The sequence below is a fragment of the Anguilla rostrata genome, chromosome 5 (assembly GCF_018555375.3).
Source record: "Anguilla rostrata isolate EN2019 chromosome 5, ASM1855537v3, whole genome shotgun sequence".
NCBI classification, from domain to species: Eukaryota; Metazoa; Chordata; class Actinopteri; order Anguilliformes; family Anguillidae; genus Anguilla; species Anguilla rostrata.
The window spans coordinates 50,206,344-50,227,330 of NC_057937.1; the positions used below are offsets into that span (position 1 = coordinate 50,206,344).

At 43.1% G+C, this 20,987-nt stretch overlaps 2 protein-coding genes across 6 annotated transcripts in view; both read left to right on the top strand.

Annotated features, from left to right (window-relative positions):
• Nucleotides 1-8,163, top strand: part of scube2 (signal peptide, CUB domain, EGF-like 2) — a 24,932-nt gene extending 16,769 nt beyond the window's left edge. For both annotated transcript variants that reach the window (XM_064336915.1, XM_064336914.1), the window contains 7 exons: nt 2,283-2,453; nt 3,444-3,611; nt 3,835-3,996; nt 4,459-4,656; nt 5,130-5,282; nt 5,634-5,713; nt 6,437-8,163. In XM_064336915.1, coding sequence (XP_064192985.1) covers nt 2,283-2,453; nt 3,444-3,611; nt 3,835-3,996; nt 4,459-4,656; nt 5,130-5,282; nt 5,634-5,713; nt 6,437-6,583 — 1,079 coding nt within the window. In that variant the 3' untranslated portion in view covers nt 6,584-8,163. The remainder of the gene's footprint in view (nt 1-2,282; nt 2,454-3,443; nt 3,612-3,834; nt 3,997-4,458; nt 4,657-5,129; nt 5,283-5,633; nt 5,714-6,436) is intronic.
• LOC135255570 (DENN domain-containing protein 5A-like) overlaps nt 1-20,987 on the top strand; it is a 140,976-nt gene that overhangs the window by 67,414 nt on the left and 52,575 nt on the right. The gene's annotated exons all lie outside the window — the stretch shown is intronic.

Sequence of the window (20,987 nt, forward strand, 5' to 3'; positions counted from 1 at the left end):
ACCGGCCAGCCCATTGGCTGTTTCCCTCTCATTGTCTCGAACCAAACAGCATTGTGCCTGGTCTTTTACTCGGTCCCGCGTGCTGCTTGTGCGAAATAACAGCACCGGTTTTAAACTGCACCGTGTCAGCCCAAGTCTGATATTTGGATAAAACGAGCTTCGCAGGCCCATTTTTGGGACAGTCTGCAGGGGTGTTCATACCCCACCAGACCCATGCGTTAATGACTCTTAAACATGCTCAGTTGTGCCACAGGCTGACCATGGGCATTCCCACACAGTGGTTAAATACGATCATTAGAAGGCAAAGCAGGCAAGCGGAGGTGTGGACGTGTAATTTCAGAGGGGTTCCTAAACGGGAACCTTACTGCCGCCCCCCCCCCAAAAAAGGGAGCTCCCTGCCCCTACCCCTACCCCCATCCCCAGCTCAGCTCCCTTAAGTGCAGTTTAGCCATTCAGTTTGCCCACTCCACTGTAAATCCCAGCAGGGCTCATTCTAACTGATGCAGTGTGGAGACTACACCAAATTTACATCCCACAGCAAACGCGTTGCCATCTCACCATTCGCAACGCATCCGATGCAGCATTGCTGTAAGACTGCAAAATGCAACATTACAACTTTACTGCATTACAATACAGCAAAGTGAGAATCCCATTCCTTAGCTAGTGTGGCATCACTATTTATCTCTTTCCTGCTTAACATGTCTGATGTTAAATCCTGTCCAAATATCAAATGTTAATTTTGGCAATGTTTCATTAATAAAAATGGAACACAACACTAAAGAAAAAACATGGACGCCCCCTGATCCCCCTTCCTGCTGAAAAAAGAGACTGAGTATTTGAAAGTGTGGTATTGTGGGGCTTCTTTCTTTTTTACATTTGAGATCTGCTTTCTTCTGTAAAGGGGAATGTGGTACTGGCTTCTGGTTTACGTGCTTGTTTGTTTTTGTTATTTTTTTGTTGTTGCGAGGGACGGAAGAGGTTTTTTTTGGGGGGGTGGGGGGGGGGAGGCAGTGTTTATTCAAGCGGGCCCCAGTTCCCGGTTTTAAGTGCTTAAATTCCTCCCCCGCGGGGGCCACTCGGCGTGACCCCCAGCCAGCGAGTGAACCCCACTGGGGGAGAATTGACTCCGGCGACACCATGGGAATCAATTAGCATCAGCTGTTTGGGGCTCTGCCTGAGTGGGCCGGGAGGGAACGGGATGGGGGGGGGGACGGGGGGGGGACCCCAATCCCCTGACCCCTTTTATTAGGTTCAGCTCCTTACTGCTGTGATAGCATAGTGTTTGCCTATGTCATCAAATAGGCCGGGGTCGGGGGACCTGAATGCTATTGAAAGGTCCTCTAAACCTCTCTCGGGCCATCAATTCGAGGGACTCTATAGAATCTCCTCTTTGCATTTGAAAGGCTTCAAGGTTTTTTTTTCTCTCTCTCTTCTCTCTCTTCCCTCTCTCTCGGTCACTCACTTACTCACTCACTCTTGCTCTCTTTCCCTCCCTCCCTCCCTCCCTCCCTCTCTCTCTCCATCAAATAAAAGCAATGGGAGACAATGCAGTGGTGGCTCTTCATGGTCATTCAGAATAAACAAAAGGGGGAAAAATGAACTACTCTTGAGAGAATTACATTTTCTTTCTTCTGTGGAAAATCAAGCAATTTGCTGAGGCACCTATAATGGTGGTGCAGTTAAGCCTTTGTCAGCCTCCTCTCACTGATATAAGCCTCTCACTTGAGGAGAGCTACTTAGAGGTTCAGACTTTGCGAGACTGCTCTTAAATACAGCAGTTAAAGAGCGGGACCTAGCATTACACGCTCAAGAAAATGTTGAATTTTGATGATGCAGGAGGTTTTTTTTACATTAAGTGTTTGTTGTATGATTGGCCTGTCCTGGTTTCAACCGCTCTGAATTTGTACTCTGAAGCCTGGATGTATGCATTGTGTATTAGTTCCCTTTAATGATTACTCCCCTAAATGCCAAATTATAAATATATAAGAATGGGAGAACGTATGTCCAATGTGTGTCCAACCGAGATTGGTTTATACAAGCTGAGTTCACTTTTTTTTCAGGTCAAGTTTTAAAGCGATTATACAGCTTGATGCAGTTTGGGCAGAGAAGGTGTATGTAGTGTGCCTTGGGTCAGTTTCACATAATCCTTAGTGGGGGTTGTAGGAGGAGAATTTTATTGACTGAGGTTGGTAAAGCTGTTCCAGGATCAGTTGTAGGAGGCAACTCCCAGCGAGCCCACTCCTCTAGCGTAACCTCTGGTTCTTCCTCTCATCTTTCTCCAGTGAGCTGCAGTGCTGGCACCCATTACGATGGGGAGCAGGGGAGGTGTGTCTTGTGCCCGCCTGGTACGTACCAGGACGAGGAGGGCCAGGTGTCGTGCGAAACCTGTCCCGGGCCAGAGGTGCTGGGGAGCCCCAGGACCATAGGGGCCCGGAACATCTCCGAGTGTGGAGGTAGGGGGGCGGGCTTTCTGTTTCCCATTTACTGGGGTTATGATGCGCCCTGTGTTCCGATAGTGGATCTGAGGCTTGCTGTAGTGGACCGTCGCTGGCAGACCCGCAGGGTGACGTAATGGGTGTGATGTCGCCCCGGGGAGAAAAGCGTTTCCTGTGACGGCTGCAGAAGCGCACTCCTCCGACGCTATGGCTGCGCAGCTCAGCTGGCGGATCGCAGAGTGAAGGGAATCAGCGACCGGCAGCGCACAGAGGAGAGCGCGTGCTCGTGTGCGGCCTCCTGAACAGGCCCCAGAATTTAAAAACAACACGCCTGTGGTGTGGATCCTTCCCTTGAATGCGGTTACAAGTGTAATCGCATGCAGTAAGACTCCTTGATTTGCTTAATTTGGGAAATGATGCGAAAGCCAGGCAGACCGGTCTCCCCTTTGGTTTGATCTGCAGATAGTGTAGAAATGGGTGTCAATGAATCAGATAGTGTTGTGTGTGTATTTACCACACGCGGGTAGTAGAGTGCACTCGGATAAAAAACCACGCCGACATCTCTGGATTTGTCATGGAAGGCCACCAGACGCCCCCGGCGATCCCTGCCCCGTTTGAATCGCGGTGGCAAACACTACCCGCGGGAACAAGCCGCCATGTTTTGGCTTGGCAAACAATGCTATCTCCACACAAAACCCCGGCCTCCTCCCTTCCTCAGATAGACAAAACAAAAAAAGGGCTATCAAAGCTATCTCAGGTGCAGCCGGTTTGTTTTAAAGGCATTCAGGAGGTTTAGAAAAGGATATTCACTCCTAGACAAAAGCCTGCTGTTGCACCATACCTGTCCTCTCAACCAAAGTTAAACGGGGACTCCCTGTCACACTGTGACTCATTTAACCGTGACTTCGCACGAAACTCAGACTTCTGCAACAGTGAGACTCCTGCCTCAAAGAGGCCTCTGCCCGACTGACTAGCGTAATGTATTTTAACGTTTATTTTAACCCACAGGTCAGTGCCCTCCCGGTCAGTACTCGCATGACGGCTTCATCCCCTGCCTGCCCTGCCCCCTGGGGTCGTACCAGTCTGACACGGGGCGCACTTCCTGTTTTCCCTGCGGAGGGAACCTTGTCACCAAGCACAGCGGGGCCCTCTCCTTTCAGGACTGTGAGACCAAAGGTGAGTGTCTAAAATGCCGAGACCAGGCAACAGGTCAAATGTTTAAGATTAATACTCCCTCCCCCACCCCCCACCCTAGGGTGTCAGGCCAATCCAAAACCACTTCCTGCTTCCGTTTGTTGCGTTACAGTGCATGAATCTTCTGTGGTCTTCTCGTTAGTCTGGTATGAAATGGCGTAAAAGCGGTGAGTGGTTTCACTCTGCCCGGCTTGTCTCTCTGCAGTGCAGTGCTCTCCTGGACACTACTACAACACCAGCACACACCGCTGCATCCGCTGCCCCACGGGGACCTATCAGGGCGAGTTCGGCCAGAACTACTGCATGGCCTGCCCAGGAAACACCACCACAGACTTTGACGGGTCCACCAGCATCATGCAGTGCAAAAGTATGTCTGCAGACCCGTGTGTGTCTGTGTGCATACATACACATGTATGTGTGTATGCCAGCATTTGTGCAGAACAATATGTGTGGATGTGGCTGCATGCATGCCTGGATGTGTGTGTGTGTTTATAGGCATGTGTTCATGTGGGGAATAATGTGTGCATGTCTGCATAGGTGTATATAATGTGTGTATTTATATGCACACATATGTGAGCCTTTACCTCTGTGTGTAACAGTGAAAACAAACAGGAGCTTACCAAGTGGTTGGATGGATGTAGGTCACAGTAGCTGTGGTAGCAGGTGAAAGATAAATATAACCAACATTTGTTTGACTTGCGGTCGACATCTAAGAGAGCACAAGGAAGAAGCCCCATTGATTTCCTGCCTCATAAGCTCTACTGTAAATAATTACCAGGGCCCCTGCAGGGCGGTGTAAACCGTTTGGCACCATGCTGTCGTTTCACAGACCGACACTGTGGAGGAGAGCTGGGAGATTTCACCGGCTATATCGAGTCGCCCAACTACCCCGGGAATTACCCTGCCAATATTGAGTGCACCTGGACTATCAACCCCCCGCCCAAGAGAAGAATCCTCATTGTGGTCCCTGAGATATACCTTCCCATTGAGGATGAGTGTGGAGACTACCTGGTCATGAGGAAGAGCTGTAAGCATCATGGGAACCTGGGAACCATGGGACTTATTGGTGCAATGCGTCTTGCTATTGAAAGTGCTAGTGTGTGTATTGCAACCATTAGAATGTGGCTTATGACTCAATGTTCATGTACTAAAATAATGATAATAACAATGTGGGGGGTGGGGGTTGTGAGGTCACAAGCCTGCTGTGAGCAGCTGTTTGTGATGTCAACCTGCTGCTCTGAGTTACAAGGCTGTTGATGAATCTGTGATGTCATAGTGCCCCTGTGAAATGCAGTAACTGGGGTAGTTTGTGATGTCACAGTGCCTCTCTAAGGAACAATTCTATTGTAGCGTTTGTGATGTCAGGACACTGCTGTGATATTCAGTGGTAGACAGAGCTATTAGCTGGCATCTCTCAATTGCATCTTTCAAAGGTGTGGGTTTTACTTTGCGGGTTTTCTCTAGCTGAGAAAAGTTTGAAGCCATTTCCTGTCTTCACAGCTTTTCCAAACTCGGTAACGACCTACGAGACGTGTCAGACATATGAACGGCCCATTGCTTTCACCTCTCGCTCCAAGCGACTGTGGATCCAGTTCAGATCTAATGAAGGCAACAGTGGGAGGGGCTTTCAGGTGCCCTATGTTACGTATGATGGTGAGAGGACTGCACTATGCAAGGATATTGAAAATTAAGAAGTAAAACTGATTATGTGAATTTATCACCTGTGATGGTTTGATATATTTTGTAGTAATAAAGCGGCATTTATTGCATATTAGAATGCTTTCAAATGAATGTACTAGTTTTAACCAATATGATCTTTCCTATCTCATTGTGTAATTGATAATATGCATAATTTTGTTTGACGCCTATTCACAAAGACTTTTGGTATATGTGTGGTGTAGTTAAAAGTTGTTACATGACAGCATGATTAAGTCAAATCGACTAGTATTAAAAGTGAGTAAGGGATGAATATTACTCTGTGATTTGATGTGTATTTAATTCCAGAGGATTATCAAGAGCTGATTGAAGACATAGTGAGGGATGGAAGATTGTATGCATCTGAGAACCATCAGGAAATTCTTAAGGTAACTGCTATCCATTTTTGTCCTTTCATTGAGATTTACTTTGTTGCCGAACGTTGTGGCAAAGTTATTTTTAATTCTTTCCCTGATTTACCAATTGTGTATATATTAACAATAATGAGAATTGTCCTAATTGGTAAGAGCTAGCATTTGAATAGTACCTTAGGCTGTAGTGTCACCTTGTGGACACCAATGTTACTACAGGCAGTAAGCATCTCGATTCCAATTGCTTATCCTTGCTTCCTCGGTCCTCGCCTGACCTGGAAATTAATCAAGGTCTGCCATCTTTAAGGACATTCCAATCTGTGAAATGCTCCTTGGACGAGCAAGCAGCTCAGAGTCTCCTGAAGGATACTTCAGTGAGAATACACAAGTGCATCCATTGCGGAAGTATTTTTTCAGAACGCATGACGTATAAATGATCGACCCATGGATACAACTCTCCACATCTGCCATGCATATAATTAATGTGGCTTAAAACTGGTGCTTGACTGAGCAAGGACGTCCCGTTTGCCTAATACACGTTGCCTCAGTTCCTTCGTTCCTGTATCTCTTCCTGACATCCTTTCCTTGCATCCTCTGTTGGGCGGAGCTAAGGGGCAAGGAAAGGAACATGAGGAAGAGATGCAAGGAGTGAAATGATTGGAATGGAATGAGATTGGAATGGAATGAGATTGGAATGCTTTCATCAGCAGTGCCCTGCATTTGGTTGCCTTTCCTCTGCAGGACAAGAAGCTGATGAGGGCCCTGTTCGATGTTCTGGCTCACCCGCAGAACTTCTTCAACTACACCGCCCAGGAGTCCAGGGAAATGTTCCCCAAATCGTTCATCCGGTTCTTGCGCTCGAAAGTCCTCAGGTTTCTACGGCCGTAGGAGACGCATCACAGGGGGAATCAAAAGTGCCGGTGGACTGTGATCACCTCGTCTTTATCGCTCCCCGTGGTGTGTATGTTTCTTGACAGAGAAAAATCTTAGTAGTTAAAAAACTGGAAAGCTGTCCTGCGTTTTCCCAGTAGCCTTGCACCTGTCTTCTTCTGTTGACCAAGGCCAGTGAGGAAGACGGCCACAGGACAGTTAACAGTTCTGCTCTGGTTCCCCAAAGAGAGGAAACTATTCTCCTTCTGCCTGATAGGATCTTATCCTTCGGACTACTTTAACTGGACTTCCATTGAACCCATCAGTATCTGTGACAGGACAGGGGATGGCTTGTTTTCTGATGGTATTTCTATCTGTAATACTGAGACCAGGTCCTGCACTGTTACAGTACTTACCACAGTTAAATTATGTTTATCATTTGTCCACATTGTGGCTTTGAGCATAACTTTAAGTGGCAAAGTAAAGTATTTTTTACCCAATTCTAGCAGAACCTTGTTAATATTCATGCTTAACTCATGTTGTTGTGCAAGTACTGAAAATAAGCTACATTTATCTATGAAATTCATTGCCATTATAGTTCATCTGACTTTTAAGTGTGAATTTGTGTATTGAAAAATAATTATCAGTTTTTTTCTTTGCGATTTCCACAATAAAAGACCAATATAGGGAGTGCGATTCAGAAAATTATATTAAGTTGGACACCATTAACAATCTCACCTTTTTTTGGAAATCTATGCTTTGGTTTACAGTACTTAATACTGGAGAACACTTTGACTCTTCAAATGTCTCATTGTGAAAACAACATTGTGTGATTTTCCTTTCCAGAGAAAGTTGAAACTGTGTATCATATGATTTCATGTTACTCGCTGAATGATATTTTTATTGTCTGATTTTATTCCAAAATCAGCTGAACTATTTTGAAACATTGTATATAAAGAAAATATGTTTCATTGTTGGGAAGCAATTGTGATAGCTCAATGAGTCTGATAATGAGATATATAAATAGCACAAGTGTGTACTTTCAGTGGTACCTTGCCAGCACTACAAGAAAAGTAGTGACTCAGATAAAGCAATTATCTTTTATGAATGTCTTGTATATTATGTAAAAAAAAAAAAAGAAATTAGACAAAAGACAATGTATTCTAGTTGACTGCATTCTCTGGTGACTGTTTGGATTTAGGTGCATAAGAATTTGGACCTCTGAAAGCATACAAGGTCTTCTTGTAAGTGCTGCAGCTGCGGTGTAATTAGACAGAAACTGCTCTCAAACACTTATTTGGTTATTCTGTCTGGATTCTGAATGAATATAACATGGTCGGTCATTTATCTGTCCACTATAGCAATTGTAAAGACTTCCACGGACTTCTGTCACTTCAAACAGTGATTTAAACAGATTGACTGGTTGTAAATTTGGAAGTTACAGCCTACGGTCACTCTGTAACTTTGAAATAATGTTATGACGTTACATATTTTGAGATCTTCAAAAAACTCTATCCAGCTTTGCCCTAGAAAATAAAACGTCTATCTTTTTATGCTTATACACCTAACATGTTGTAAATAAAATAAATACAAACATGGTGTGTGGTTTTTAATCTTTCCTTTTTCCCTATTCCATTTTGGCACATTTTGGAATCTTATGGACCAAAAGACAAGAAAAGTGGCTAGAAAGTAGAATGTGTGACTAGAATGTAGGCTGCTGGCTTTCACACAAAAATGGGCCTTGTATGCCTAGGACAATACCAGGAGAACCTCACTGATATTGAAACCGTTTTTTGCAATGGAGAACATTTTGCTATCTTAGGCCGACTCCCTTCCCCTGTGTAAATAAGTTTCATCTCTTGCTTAGGCCAAACCATAGCTGGTGGTTGCCGTGTGGCTGATTCATTTGTTTAATACCACAGAATGATTTTTGGCACTTTTAAAATGATTTGTGTGAGGACAAAGAACCACAATAATCACCATCTTAATGAGTACTATAAGAACCAGCGATGGATTTTGTAATTCAGCCTAATACTGTAATAACCATTGGCATGATAACTGTAATTTTTTTGGTAAGGACCACCATAATGGAAGATCTAATTATTGCAAGGAACATTGTCTAATGACTGATTTCTTACACAGCCACCAATTTTTGCCTGGGATCAGACATTGGCAGCTTGTTACTGCTGCAACTACTGTTGGCCTATGTGGTGCTGATTTGTTCAGCCCAACCATCACAAAATGAATTACGCTTTCATGTGTAACCTATTCACAACCTATGCCTGTTTGTGTTTTGCCCAGGTCTAGCCATGCTCACTTAAGTTTATACACCAAGTGGTGCTGGTGTACATAAAAATCTGATTTGAGAATCAAACAGCAACTAGTGGAGACTGGTGTAAGCACGTTGGACAGGCAATAAACTGTTTGTCAACAGAAGGCAAGTTTAACGTAATGTTACATAAATTACAAATGCAGCAGCAGAAGCATATACCTAACTCTGCTCCATTTCAAAACTGCTATAGTCATTCATTCGACATGTTGGTGTGACTTTTTAAATGTCAGCTCAGTCAGTGTAGTTATCAGCACATGGAATCAAGCTGACTAATAATCTACATATTCATTAAAAAAATGAATTCATCAAATGATTTACCTTACATGTAATTTTATGCCCAGGAATAGAGTGGAAAGTACAGCTGTATCAGTACTGTTCATTATTGGTCAATAGCTTGTATCAGTAGAATCTTAAATGCCGTTGTTTTCTATTTATCTCTCACTTAAATTTTCAATAAAAATATGGAGGTTACACAGCCAAACGTTTTGGTAATGCTTCTGTCCTTATATTTCAACAGTTCTGCTGTGTCCAGGAGGTGGCACTGTGCCATTAATTCATGCTGAACAAAAATGATGTCGGTGTAACACTACATTCTGATGATAGGCCTGCCTATCTCATGTCCTCTCCCCCGCAACTATACCATCATATATATTGAACTTTGTTTATCTTAATAACTTCTAGAGTTTATCACTGTGAAATGTTTGGAAACAGCAGTCAGACAGGCCCTGGGTGAGTGTGTTCATCTGGCAGAGCTGCAGATGTGCAGACACTATTATGGTGGTCAATGCTTTGCAGATCTCATTCAGGGAAATGGGATCTCACTGAGATTCCATTATGCATTACACATGGAGAGAGAGAGAGAGAGAGAGAGAGAGATGGCTCTTCATATACACAGAAACACTGGGGACCCCTCTGGGCATAGCAGTGCTGGTCTTTCATTCCCAGAATCTCTCTCCCACTGCTCCTTTTAGTTCCATCCAATAGGCAGCACTGTATTGCATTTTAACCACAGTACTGCATTGCTTACACACGCAAACCCCCAGAAGTCCACACTCGGCCAGACATAGAGCACACAGACACGCACACACAAATTCACACACCAATTAACGCACCCACACACTGTCATACATAAACACACATTCTCATACAAACAAAAGCACAAATGCAGAGCTTCAGAAAGCTGCTCTGTGTCCAGGTGCTGATGTGCTCTTTTCCATTTCCAGGCCAGGAGTGTCAGTAAGCCAGGGCCCTTCGTTTGAGACAGTGTCACGCGGCAGCATCTGGAGCTCGCCCCATCCTTTCACCTGATTGGCAAAAAAGCAGACATGCCCCACTGGGCAGATTCTGAGCCACACACCCTTCAGCCGACCACCTCCTCCTCCTTCCTGCCCTACTTTTTTAATAATATGTCCTGCGCTGGTGACAATGCAAATTTATCATTTGGAGATCAATAAAGTATCAGTCAATCAGTCAATCAATCAATCCATCAATCAATACTCTGTTTCTGTCAGTCTTTTTCCAGGCTGTCTTTTTTGATGTAATATTATAAAGTGTCTTTGGGTCCTTGAAAAAGAACTATACAAATTGAATGCATGATTGTTAGCTCAATATGTAGTGCTCCTTTAGACAAAGAACACTTGTCATCAGTCTGTCTTTCAAAGTTAAGCTGAGGTCTCAATTCACTGCCGTCATGAAAGATCACATGACATTTATTGTAAAGAGTGGAGGGTTCTCTGGCATGCTAGGCTTCCATTTGGGGCCACACACTGATGATGACTAAGGTGAGGTTAACCCGTCTATTGCTGTAAATTTTTTTGAGGCCTTGATACGCACTATTTTTAAATGCAATCCACAATGAGGGCGATGATAATGTTGAATACTACTATTATTATTATCATTATTATTATTATTATTGTTGTTATTCTTATTCTTATTATTACTAATGTTACTCTTCCTGCTGTTGCCTGCACCCAGCTCTTCTGTGAATAGTTTTTTATTGTTTTGGTCATCTTTGTAATTCAGAAAGATTCCTCTCATTATGTAACATTGCTACCAGGGCCCCCTGAACCCCAGACACAGAGAGACAGTGGAAGTTAATATAAGACTGCAATAAAAGGCCCTTGCGGAGGTCCTGAAGTAATGGCTTTAATTAACTTGCGGAAAAGAGCTTGCAAATGGCATCACAAATGGCCACAGAAGAATTTCTTCTCTCCTCGGCTGGTCTGCTTGTGGCTTGACCGCGCCAGCGCCGCAGCAGTGATATTACAATGCTGGGACCCAGGGGGCTGTAGCCTGGAAATGAGAACGCACGCACGCTAATGTCGCCGTCTTATCTTGCTTGCAGGGAGCCATAAAGAGTACCGTGGTTTTCTCTGTCCAGAAGGACGGCTGGCACCTCAACCACCTTGGCTCACCACCGGCGCTAGCAACAGCCAAAGTGTTGCCGTGGTGCTCCCCCGTCATCACAGAGCACCTGATTAAATCCCAGGTCGTAATTCTCCTGCTCGTCTTGCACTGCCATTATCTTTGCAGGCCCCGAGATTTTGCCTTCTGCCTCTCAGTCGCCATCCCCCTCCCCCTCCCCCCCCCCCCCCATCACTGTTTGCACTGTGGAGACACTACTGCTGCTTTCTGTAAACACCTGTTTGAACTGGTGCCTGCACTCAGTGGTGTTACTGTGTCTGTCCCCTTCCTGATTTCCTCTGTTATTGCATTTTTGTCACACTGAATAGTTTTGGCTCTTTAGACAAAATGTAATATTAGACAGAAAACACACTTTAAAATTATTATTTTGTTTATTTAATGGAAAAAAGTTATCAGACATCCATATCACCCATGTGAAAAAATAAGTGCTCGCTTAGTTACTCAATCAACCAATTAACCAAATTTAATTGATAATTAGATTCAGCTGATTGCAGATAGCCAGGCTTGATGACAGCCAGCTGTGCTGAATCTAAACCTCACCTATATTAGGCCTTACCATCACAGTGAAGTGGCCACCACAATGTTTCTACAACTATACTATGCCACAATCAAAGTAACTTCCAGAATGAGAAAAAAAGGAGTTGAAATATATCAGGCTGTAAAGGGTTACAAAGCCATTTTCTAAGGCTCTGGGAGTCCATTGAACCACAGTGAGAGACATTATCTCCAAATGGAGAGCACTTGAAACAGTGGTGAATCATCCCAGGAGTGGCCAAAATTTCTCCAATGGCACAGCAACAACTCATCCAGGAAGTCTCAAAAGATCCCAGCAGAACATCCAAAGAACTGTAGGCCTCTCTAGCCTCAGCTAAAGTCAGTGTTCACAACTCCACAATAAAGAAGAGACTGGCCAAAAATGGCATTAATGGGAGCATAGCGAGGCAGGGACCACTGCTAACCAAGAGAAACATCAATACTGGTCTCACATTAGCAACAAAGCACTTGGATGATCCTCAAGCCTCTTGGGATAATTTCCTATGGACAGATGAGTCAAAAGTGGACTACACAGGTCCAATTATATCTGGAGTAAATGAAATACAGCATTATCACAGTAAGAATATCATACCAACAAATGACAGCCAGATCACCAAAGATCTGAAACCATTCAGTGTGACAGATATGCAAGAATTATCAGGAAGGGGGCAAATACTTTTTTACGGCACTGTAATTCTCTGCAGCAGAAGATTCAAGGCTGCCACTTTTTCCAATTATCTTTGTGTGTTCATCTGCACAGCTTGTGTCTTTGTGTGTCTCTTTTGTTTGCAAGATGCAGTATTTGTGTACACAGGATGACAGTGTAGTGCCGTGTTTCAGGAAGCAGGGCATGTCAGTTGGAGGGAAAAATCCCAATTACTGAAAAGTGACCAAATTTATTTTTGTTCAGAAAATGATCACCTGCTTTCCATCTCTATGTTTATGGGTCTTGGGATGGGAATATCTTTTCATGATGTTATGAAAGCTCCCAGAGAAGGTAGAGATCGGAAACATAGTTATCAGTATTTTATGAAGTGTTTGGTTTGTTCAAAGTTATAGATGCTTTACCCTCGAGTGCAATCAACAGTGCTGCTCGTTATGACTGTCCATGATTGTGTGTAGGCATTGAAGCAGACACCTGCAGCCTCCCAGTCAAAACAGACAGTTTCGCGCTGAGTCATGCCTATTTGTAAAACACAGTTGGATTGTTGTTTTGTACTGTTTTATGAGTTGTATTCTCTCTTTAAATTTCTATACAACTCTGTGTCAGTTTTATCTTATCTGGTTTTCTTTCTAAATACAAGACTTGGAAAAATGAGGCATAGGCATATTGAGATGAGGATAATATAGTAAGTTATAAAAACAATCGTACCATGACTCTAGTTGGTGCAGCTGTTACAACTTTTGAAAGCAAGAGCTGTTTAATATTATAATATTTAATATTAAATTTAATATTTAATAAATACACAATATGCGCCTCAGTCTCAGCAAACGGCATTGAACCATATCCCTCGCCAGCAGCGCACAGTTTAGCAAATAATTGTCGGCGATTTACTTTGAAAAGAAACGATTTTGTTTATAATTTGTGAATATGTCATGTTAATGGTAGGCTAAGATCTATTTAAACAATTCTGGTTCTGAAAAGACAATTATTAGCTTTATGGTGGGGGATGTCAACGCATTTTCCGATTAGCTATCGATGAGAGAGGATGTGGATGTAGCGACCTGCAGCGAAAATAGTTCATTTAAATTTGAAAGTAGAAAGTATGGAAGTTGGTAGTAGTTATTCCACTTTAGTTGGTCATGTGCAGGCTAGGCAAAAGCGGTGGCTCGCTGTAACTATGGTAACAGGAATAAATAATGAAGATATGCAGTGAGCAAAAGCGTTAAACATCTGGCTCCTCTGCACGGTAGGCTAATGAAGGATTAATCGAAAATGAAAGCCTTGAGCAATTACACCCTGCGCGTGCGACTGCGTTTGTGGTTAGAATTTTGCGAGGAATTTCACACTCTCCCCCAAAATGGTACAGCCCCTCACATTGTGTACCCCCCCAACAAAACAGACTTGTAGAGCATCGTTGTCGCCCTGGCAGACAGGTTTGCAGTTTTGGCTGTCCTTAAAGGATAGCAGACCGAGCTAGTGAGGAAACTAATTTAAAAACCGCTGCAGTTTTGAACAGGCTTGATTGCGTCAAAAGTCCCATATTTGCAGCCGTGGTTAGCAAGCAGTGCTAACACAGTGGCCATGGACGGAGTCAGCAGCAATAGAGCCATGTCCTACAGTCGTTGGAGTTACGACAGGTACGTAGGACTCATTACATTTTTGTCTTTAGCGGTTTCATCCTGTCAGTAGCCTATGTCCAGTAAATGATTCATAATCGCTTCAGTATTTTCAAGCTCATATTTTTAAATAAAACAGGACCAAGTTGGATTACGCACGTCTTTCAGTATTTTGAAGAGTAAGTTCCCTAGCTGCTGAATGCATGGCAGGTGAATTTGATATTTTTAAGCCCATAATGTAGCCTGTTGCATGTGCTTGAATACAATGATTCAGTGATAAGGTATCTGATTAAATCCCATGTACCGTTTTGCATATGCTGTGAAAAGGAGGTCTTATCCCCCGGCTGTAGAACCCTACACTTCCTCATATATGACGTTTATTAATTTATTGGTATGTACGTTACCCATATGATTCTAGCAAACCATTCGGCCAAAATAATTTAACTGAAATATCCATGTTTTGTACTCTTTGTGTCACACTAAAACCAGAATAGTCTGTTTTGATGATGATGATTAATGATATTGCAATAATATAAGCGACTCTCCAGTGAAAAAGTATGTGCTTTTTGCATAGAAAATTAAGTACAGTATTGACAACGACAACGCAGCATTTTATTAAGGATATTTATGTTTTTCGGAGAAATGGCAGCTCTTTTGTGGTAGTGCGTTCAAAGTGACAGTCGTCTTTTAGGTGAAGTTGATTACTGAGTTACAACGTTACGGGCATTTTGCCACTTACTTCTGTATTTGGAATCGCGGGGGTGCGCACCGCTCACCGGCCAACTGTTGAATGTCACTTTCTCTTCAATTTACATTTGTTGCCTCATCAAAATTTGCAACGGCAGAGAAGCACTTATATATGGATTCCACAAACCTCGCTGTGTGATTGGTATTCGCTACGCCCAGCGGCTCACCGATACTCTCGGGATGTACCGTGTAATGGGGAATGGATGTATGGAATGTTATTTCGTTCCAGAATTCGAACACAGAATGACATAATCCAATTTTAAAAATTCAACACATTAACAACCGACCACACTGAATTTAGAATATTCTGCACAAAGATATTCTGCTACTGTTCAATGAAACATAAGTTTGTTCAGCTTAAAACTGATGTGAATGTTTTCTGTTTGTCTTTCCGTATTATGTCGTGCTTTTTTCAGATTTCACACAGTTTTCAAGTCGAGATCTGGTTTTCGTTTAATCTTGACTTGCACCAATCTATCGAAGGTTCTACTGTCGTCCATTCCGTCCATTTTGCGACCTTGCATGATGCCTTAACATGATGTCATGTGCCTTCAAAACAGCATACATAACAGTGTAAACTAGTTGATAGCTTGTGAACAAGCTAGCAAAAGTATCACAAAAGCTATGCAGTTCACTCATTTTATCGTGTATTAATGTGAGTTATTTTAGGCTGGCTAGCTAGGTAGATGCAACTTATTCAAATGAAAATCTATGGTGATGCAGCTTACAAAAACTGGGGTAGCCTATAATGAAGGTTGCAGGTTGGCCACAGTGGGTTGTTTGGCAAGAACACACTGATGGCAAGAACATTTTGTGCATGCACAATTGGAACAAGTTTATATGTATTTACATACATGTTGAGAACATCTAGACATGTTGAGCAGCATTTAAGATTATCACTATATATTCACATCAGTTGCAGAGGCAATGTTTTCAGTAATAGTGAATTGTGCTCGTCTAGCTTTTTTTCTACCCAAAAACCTTTTTCTAATGACCCATTAGTCAGCCTGAGGGGAAACGTATATTTTAATGAATAAAAACCATAGGTTATTAATCACCATAAGGAGTGTCAAAACCTTATAGCCAACAGATATGCATTGTCCCTAAGTTCTTAGGAAAGAAAACCTTTGGATGTGACAAATAACCTCTGTTTTTTTTTTTTTTTTTCAAAAATGTCTGTTTTCACTCTGGCTGATGGTCAGTTCATTTGAAAAAGGGTTTTCGGTTGTAGGCTGTTACTGTTATGTGTTTGGCTTGATTAGAATGTGTGCACAGGCTGCGTAATTCATTCCCATGCCTCCAGCTCGGGACTAGAGTGGGCTGCTCATACCGTCTAGTCAATATCTCCCAGCTCATGGTGAGCAAAGCACTGCTGAGCAGATAGAGAGAGCAAGGTGTTCTGGGAAGATATTATTCAAATTAATTTACACTGTGAAAGGATGGCACTAATGGCAAATTACATTAATATTCAAGCCATTCAATGTTCAGAATGATTTGTTCAATTCCAATTATACCAAAATAATGTGAAATGGCATAGTAGTCGTATAAAATGGAAGTGCACTAATATTATAGTGATATTGCATGGTATTGGGACGACACACAGAGAAATAAATTAATGCAATATATAAGCTAGATAATAGCATGAAACCACTTCTACCGCAATAGAATTAATAACCCTGAGCTACACTGCTTAATCCCAAACATTTGTATTTTGGATTGATTAAACACATTTACAGTGCAGTCTGTAAGTATTTGGACAGTGACACCATTTAAGTTGTTTTGGCCTCGTACTGTATGGTTCTGAAACAAAACGATGAATGAAGTGCAGACTGTTAGCTTTAATCTGAGAGTATTTACATTCATATCGGTCCATCCTCGTAGGAATTACAGCCCTTCTTATGTATAATTGTCACCATCTTGCAGCTGCAAAATGGTGTGATTTATAAAGCCAAAGTAAACAACTGGGAGTAATACTGTGAAGATGCCGCGCTTATGAATGAATGAATGAATAAATAAATAAATGCACACACCAGGCACATCATCATGCCTAATGTCACTTTTTGCAGTTCCCCCGACCATTGTGCGATAGCTGGGCTGTTTAGCAGCTGCATGAAATGAATACAAATCACAGTTCCGGAGTAAAAGCTGTGGTTTTACCATTTTCAGTTTCACGGCCATCATTTTGAGAAGGCTTCGTCGTCCGTAAAGGTGAGACTTTATAATTCCCTCAGTCTCGCCATATTTTTTCCCTGACAGGTACCTCGCATTTCCCGGTTACATGATGTTTGACCTTTGTGGGTAGACGTTGTTGTAATGCACTGGCAAACCCCACACCCTCCCCTGCCTTTTATATGTAATGCACCAGCACAGGGAAACACATGTTTGCACTCGACAGCATTTGCTGCTGCAGAGCTGGGATATATTCCAGGACCACTCTACTCAAAGTGTATTGTGCGTAAATAATGCAATATTTCAAACCTGAGGGAAAATTAAGCTAATATGTTAGGAAAATAGAATAGTTTCACTTAGAAGGAAGTTGATGAATGCTGCCAGTGATGGAGAAAAATAAAAATGGTCAAAGTAAATTGATCGCATTTAATGAAGCGTGAGTGGAAGTACTTTTCCATGATTTCAAAGGTCCGTTAGCTGACACACTGTACAGAGGTCCTTCTCGCATGAGAACAGATCATTAAAGGAAAACTATACTGTTTGTTTTCCTTTGTACTTACTGTTGTAAGAATGCAAAGGCATTGCGGTCCGCAATCTCAAACTCATCCCCCCCCCCCCACTGCGGTTCACAGTCGCAATCTGAAATTCATCCCGGCCCATGATCGCATTCCCCCCCCTCCACCATTTGTAATCCTACATTCCTTCCTCATAGCAATGTGAACCCCCCCCCTCAGGTGCATGCTTGCATCTCCTCACCAGCCAGTAGGAAATCTATCCTCTAACTGGCCCCCAGTGTGTATTGTGCCCCCCCATGCTTAAATGTCAACCTCCACCGATGTTTACAGCCCTTTCAGATAGTGTGCCTTGCATCTTCCCTAACAATAATATGTTTCTTTTAACCTGCTTTGTTCTCTAGGAATAGAAGGTTATACCAGAGGTACTCTGTACGTTTCCATCTCCAGCCACAATTTTGACCTTCAATGGAACAACACTAGGAAAGCCAATCACATTTAACCATATGGAGCATATTAAAATGTAGGCAAAAGTCCAAGGAATCTGCCATCAAGCAGTTTGGAGATCAGACATGTTTTTGACTGGGGGGAAAAATGGACTATGAAAGCCCTGTCCACTGTAGTTAACACCGTGCACGAAAGGGTTAATTCATCCAGGAAAATGAGAAATGCCAGAGAAAGCACAATGTGTTTGCTTGGGTATGGATTCCATAGATCTCGCAGTGTGATTGGTATTCGCTGCGCCCGGTGGCTGGCCAGTACTCTCGCGGCTGCACCGTGTAATGCTGTGAAAAAAGATCACACATGCCATGAGACCCTGCTCTGCACATATGAATTTACATGTGTGTGCACGAAGTGCCAAAAATTATTGGGATGCCTTTATTGTGTGATGAAAACTAGAAAGCACAAAGCATGAGTATCCCACTTGGATATATTTCTTTAACCTGATGCCTGAAAGTGGTTGTGCTAAATATCTCCACTAAGTTGTCTGCGCTGCTTTGAGAAGGTTCCTCGAGTCGCTGCTGCATGCTGTGCTGCTACTTGTAGTCTCGCGGGCAGATTAATTGCTATTCCTGGAATTTGAGTAATTTTCTCCATTTCTTGCTGTTATTCAGCAGCGATTCAAAGTGTCATGTGATTTTAGTGGCACTAGCTGGTATCCCCACCAAGGTCATCAGAATGTGGACATAATAGTTTTTTTTTGGAAAATAACTAAGAATGAATGTGGCCTGCATTTTTTTAAATATCCATCAAAGCTGCTCAGCCTGGCTGAAAGTATACATGTCCGGCTGTCTGCGCGTATATGTATTTATACGTTTGTGCATGTACGTTTGCGCGTGTGTGTGTGTGTGTGTGTGTGTGTGTGTGTGTGTGTGTGTGTGTGTGTGTGTGTGTGTGTGTGTGTGTGTGTGTGTGTGTGTGTGTGTGTGTGTGTGTGTGTGTGTGTGTGTACACATTGTCTCCTCCCCAGGTGAGCGTGACTGCTCTGTTGTATAGTGACAGTGCTTAGATGGAGAGCCCGGTAGCAGTTCACAGCAGCAGTTCCTGAACCGCTCCACAGCTCTTTGGATCCTCACACCCAGCCAGACCACTGCTGAGTCACCGGCTACCTGTTGCTCTGGTTACGGCTCAGGAAAAAAAGCGACCTTTGCCATCCTTCAAATATGCAGTCAACTTGGATTATCCTCAAGGGCCCAAGGGTTTCGTGCCCACGTAACCTTAGTACTGGAGCCTCCGTTGAGGGTCGCGTACCTCTTAAACTCAATGGAAATAGGAAAAACTGTCCCGCTGTCATGTTGTGCTATAGCAGGAAGCTATTCCTTAGCTCCCCGGAGACCAGGGTGGGGACCAGGGTGGGGTGAGATTGAATGTAACAAGCTGCTTGTTTCAAAGATGTTTGTTACACACAGCTCACTATTCAGTATTTTCAGATAGTCCTTTTACTTATGCAAACGGAATAGAATGCATCCAAATGGACTTGTCGCATTGTTACGGAATTAAATTACAGTATCTCAGGCAATACAGTGCTTTATAGCTTAAGCAAATAAAAATGTAGAAGACTGTCTAGAGGCTATACACACATGGCTGTGCCTGTACTATTCAATAATGTCTGCTGTGCGTATATGTAAATGTTCGAAAGCATGATTCATTGGGCCCAAATGACTCATTTAAAAAATCAACACAACCTGACCTGACCCCCATGGGTCCAGACAGATTCTGGTCTCAAATCATAACATCAAATCATAACATCAGCTTATCAGCGGGGTCATTATGGGATGTTTTTTCTCGAGTGACAGACACCGGCAGCCTTAAATAGCCTAGTCCCCGCTCTCCTTTACCCTGCTTTCACAAAGACTTATTGTCACATCTGTCAAACTCCCTAAATCTGTTTCGGTCTTATTTGGAGGCTCTGCGATAAGCTAATTGCGTTGAACTTTTTGAAGTTTTTTTTCTCCGTTACAGTCTGAAGATAGCTGTTCCACTCTGGTGTGTGACCGGCAAGGGTGGCCTGTGAATGCCCAGAAACAGGGGTGTGAACAGCGAGGTGCTCGTTAGAGTGTGTAATTGGGCAGCCACGACAGACGGAATGTTCCGCCCCGCGGGTCTCTGTTTGTGAGGTTCAGAATCAAGGCTGTGGGGTGCAGAATCAGTGAAGTTTTGTTTTTCATTGGTTTGGGAGCCTGAGAGAAAAGGGGTTGTTATTGCATTGAGCTGTGCGCTCAAATAGGAGATTGTATCTTTATGTGGTAGAGCAGGGGTCTGCAACCTTGCTCCTGGAGAGCCACAGGATCTGCTGGTTTTCATCGTCACTCTGCACTTAGTTAATCCCTTATAGCAGCTGATTACACAGTTAACGCCTGGTTACTTGGGTCTGAATCGGGTGCTGATTTTGAGGTGAAATCAAAAACCAGCAGAGCTTGTGGCTCTGTGGGTTTGGCTTGTGATTTTAACACTGGTTCACTTTGCTATGCTACTCATGACGACCGCTATCCTCAACCTGTGCACAGAACCCTCCCCCTGTGATCTCTCCTGAACTCCAATTTAACTAAGGCGAATGGAGCTGACACATTTGGTGCAGTTTCTCGAAGGACTCAAGGTGACGTATTAGTGTCTGGTAAGACAGGAGTAATTGACTTTGTCGTAAGCTGGGCATAACTGTTTGTCATTATCAAGGCCGATGTTTCCTGTGTGCATTGATGCATTGTTATTACGGTCATTTCTGTTCTGCGAGTATCAAAAACTCTGAAAGTGCCCTGTCTATATTAAACAGACTTTAGATCGTGGAAACAAGCATTAGCATTGCCATGGCTTTATGCAAGGAGGTATTTCTTGTGACATTTTTGTGGGGTAATGTTGTGCTGGGTTGACGCTCAACACTGGTTCATTGCGATTAGTTACTGCCCTTTCTGTAATAATATCACAG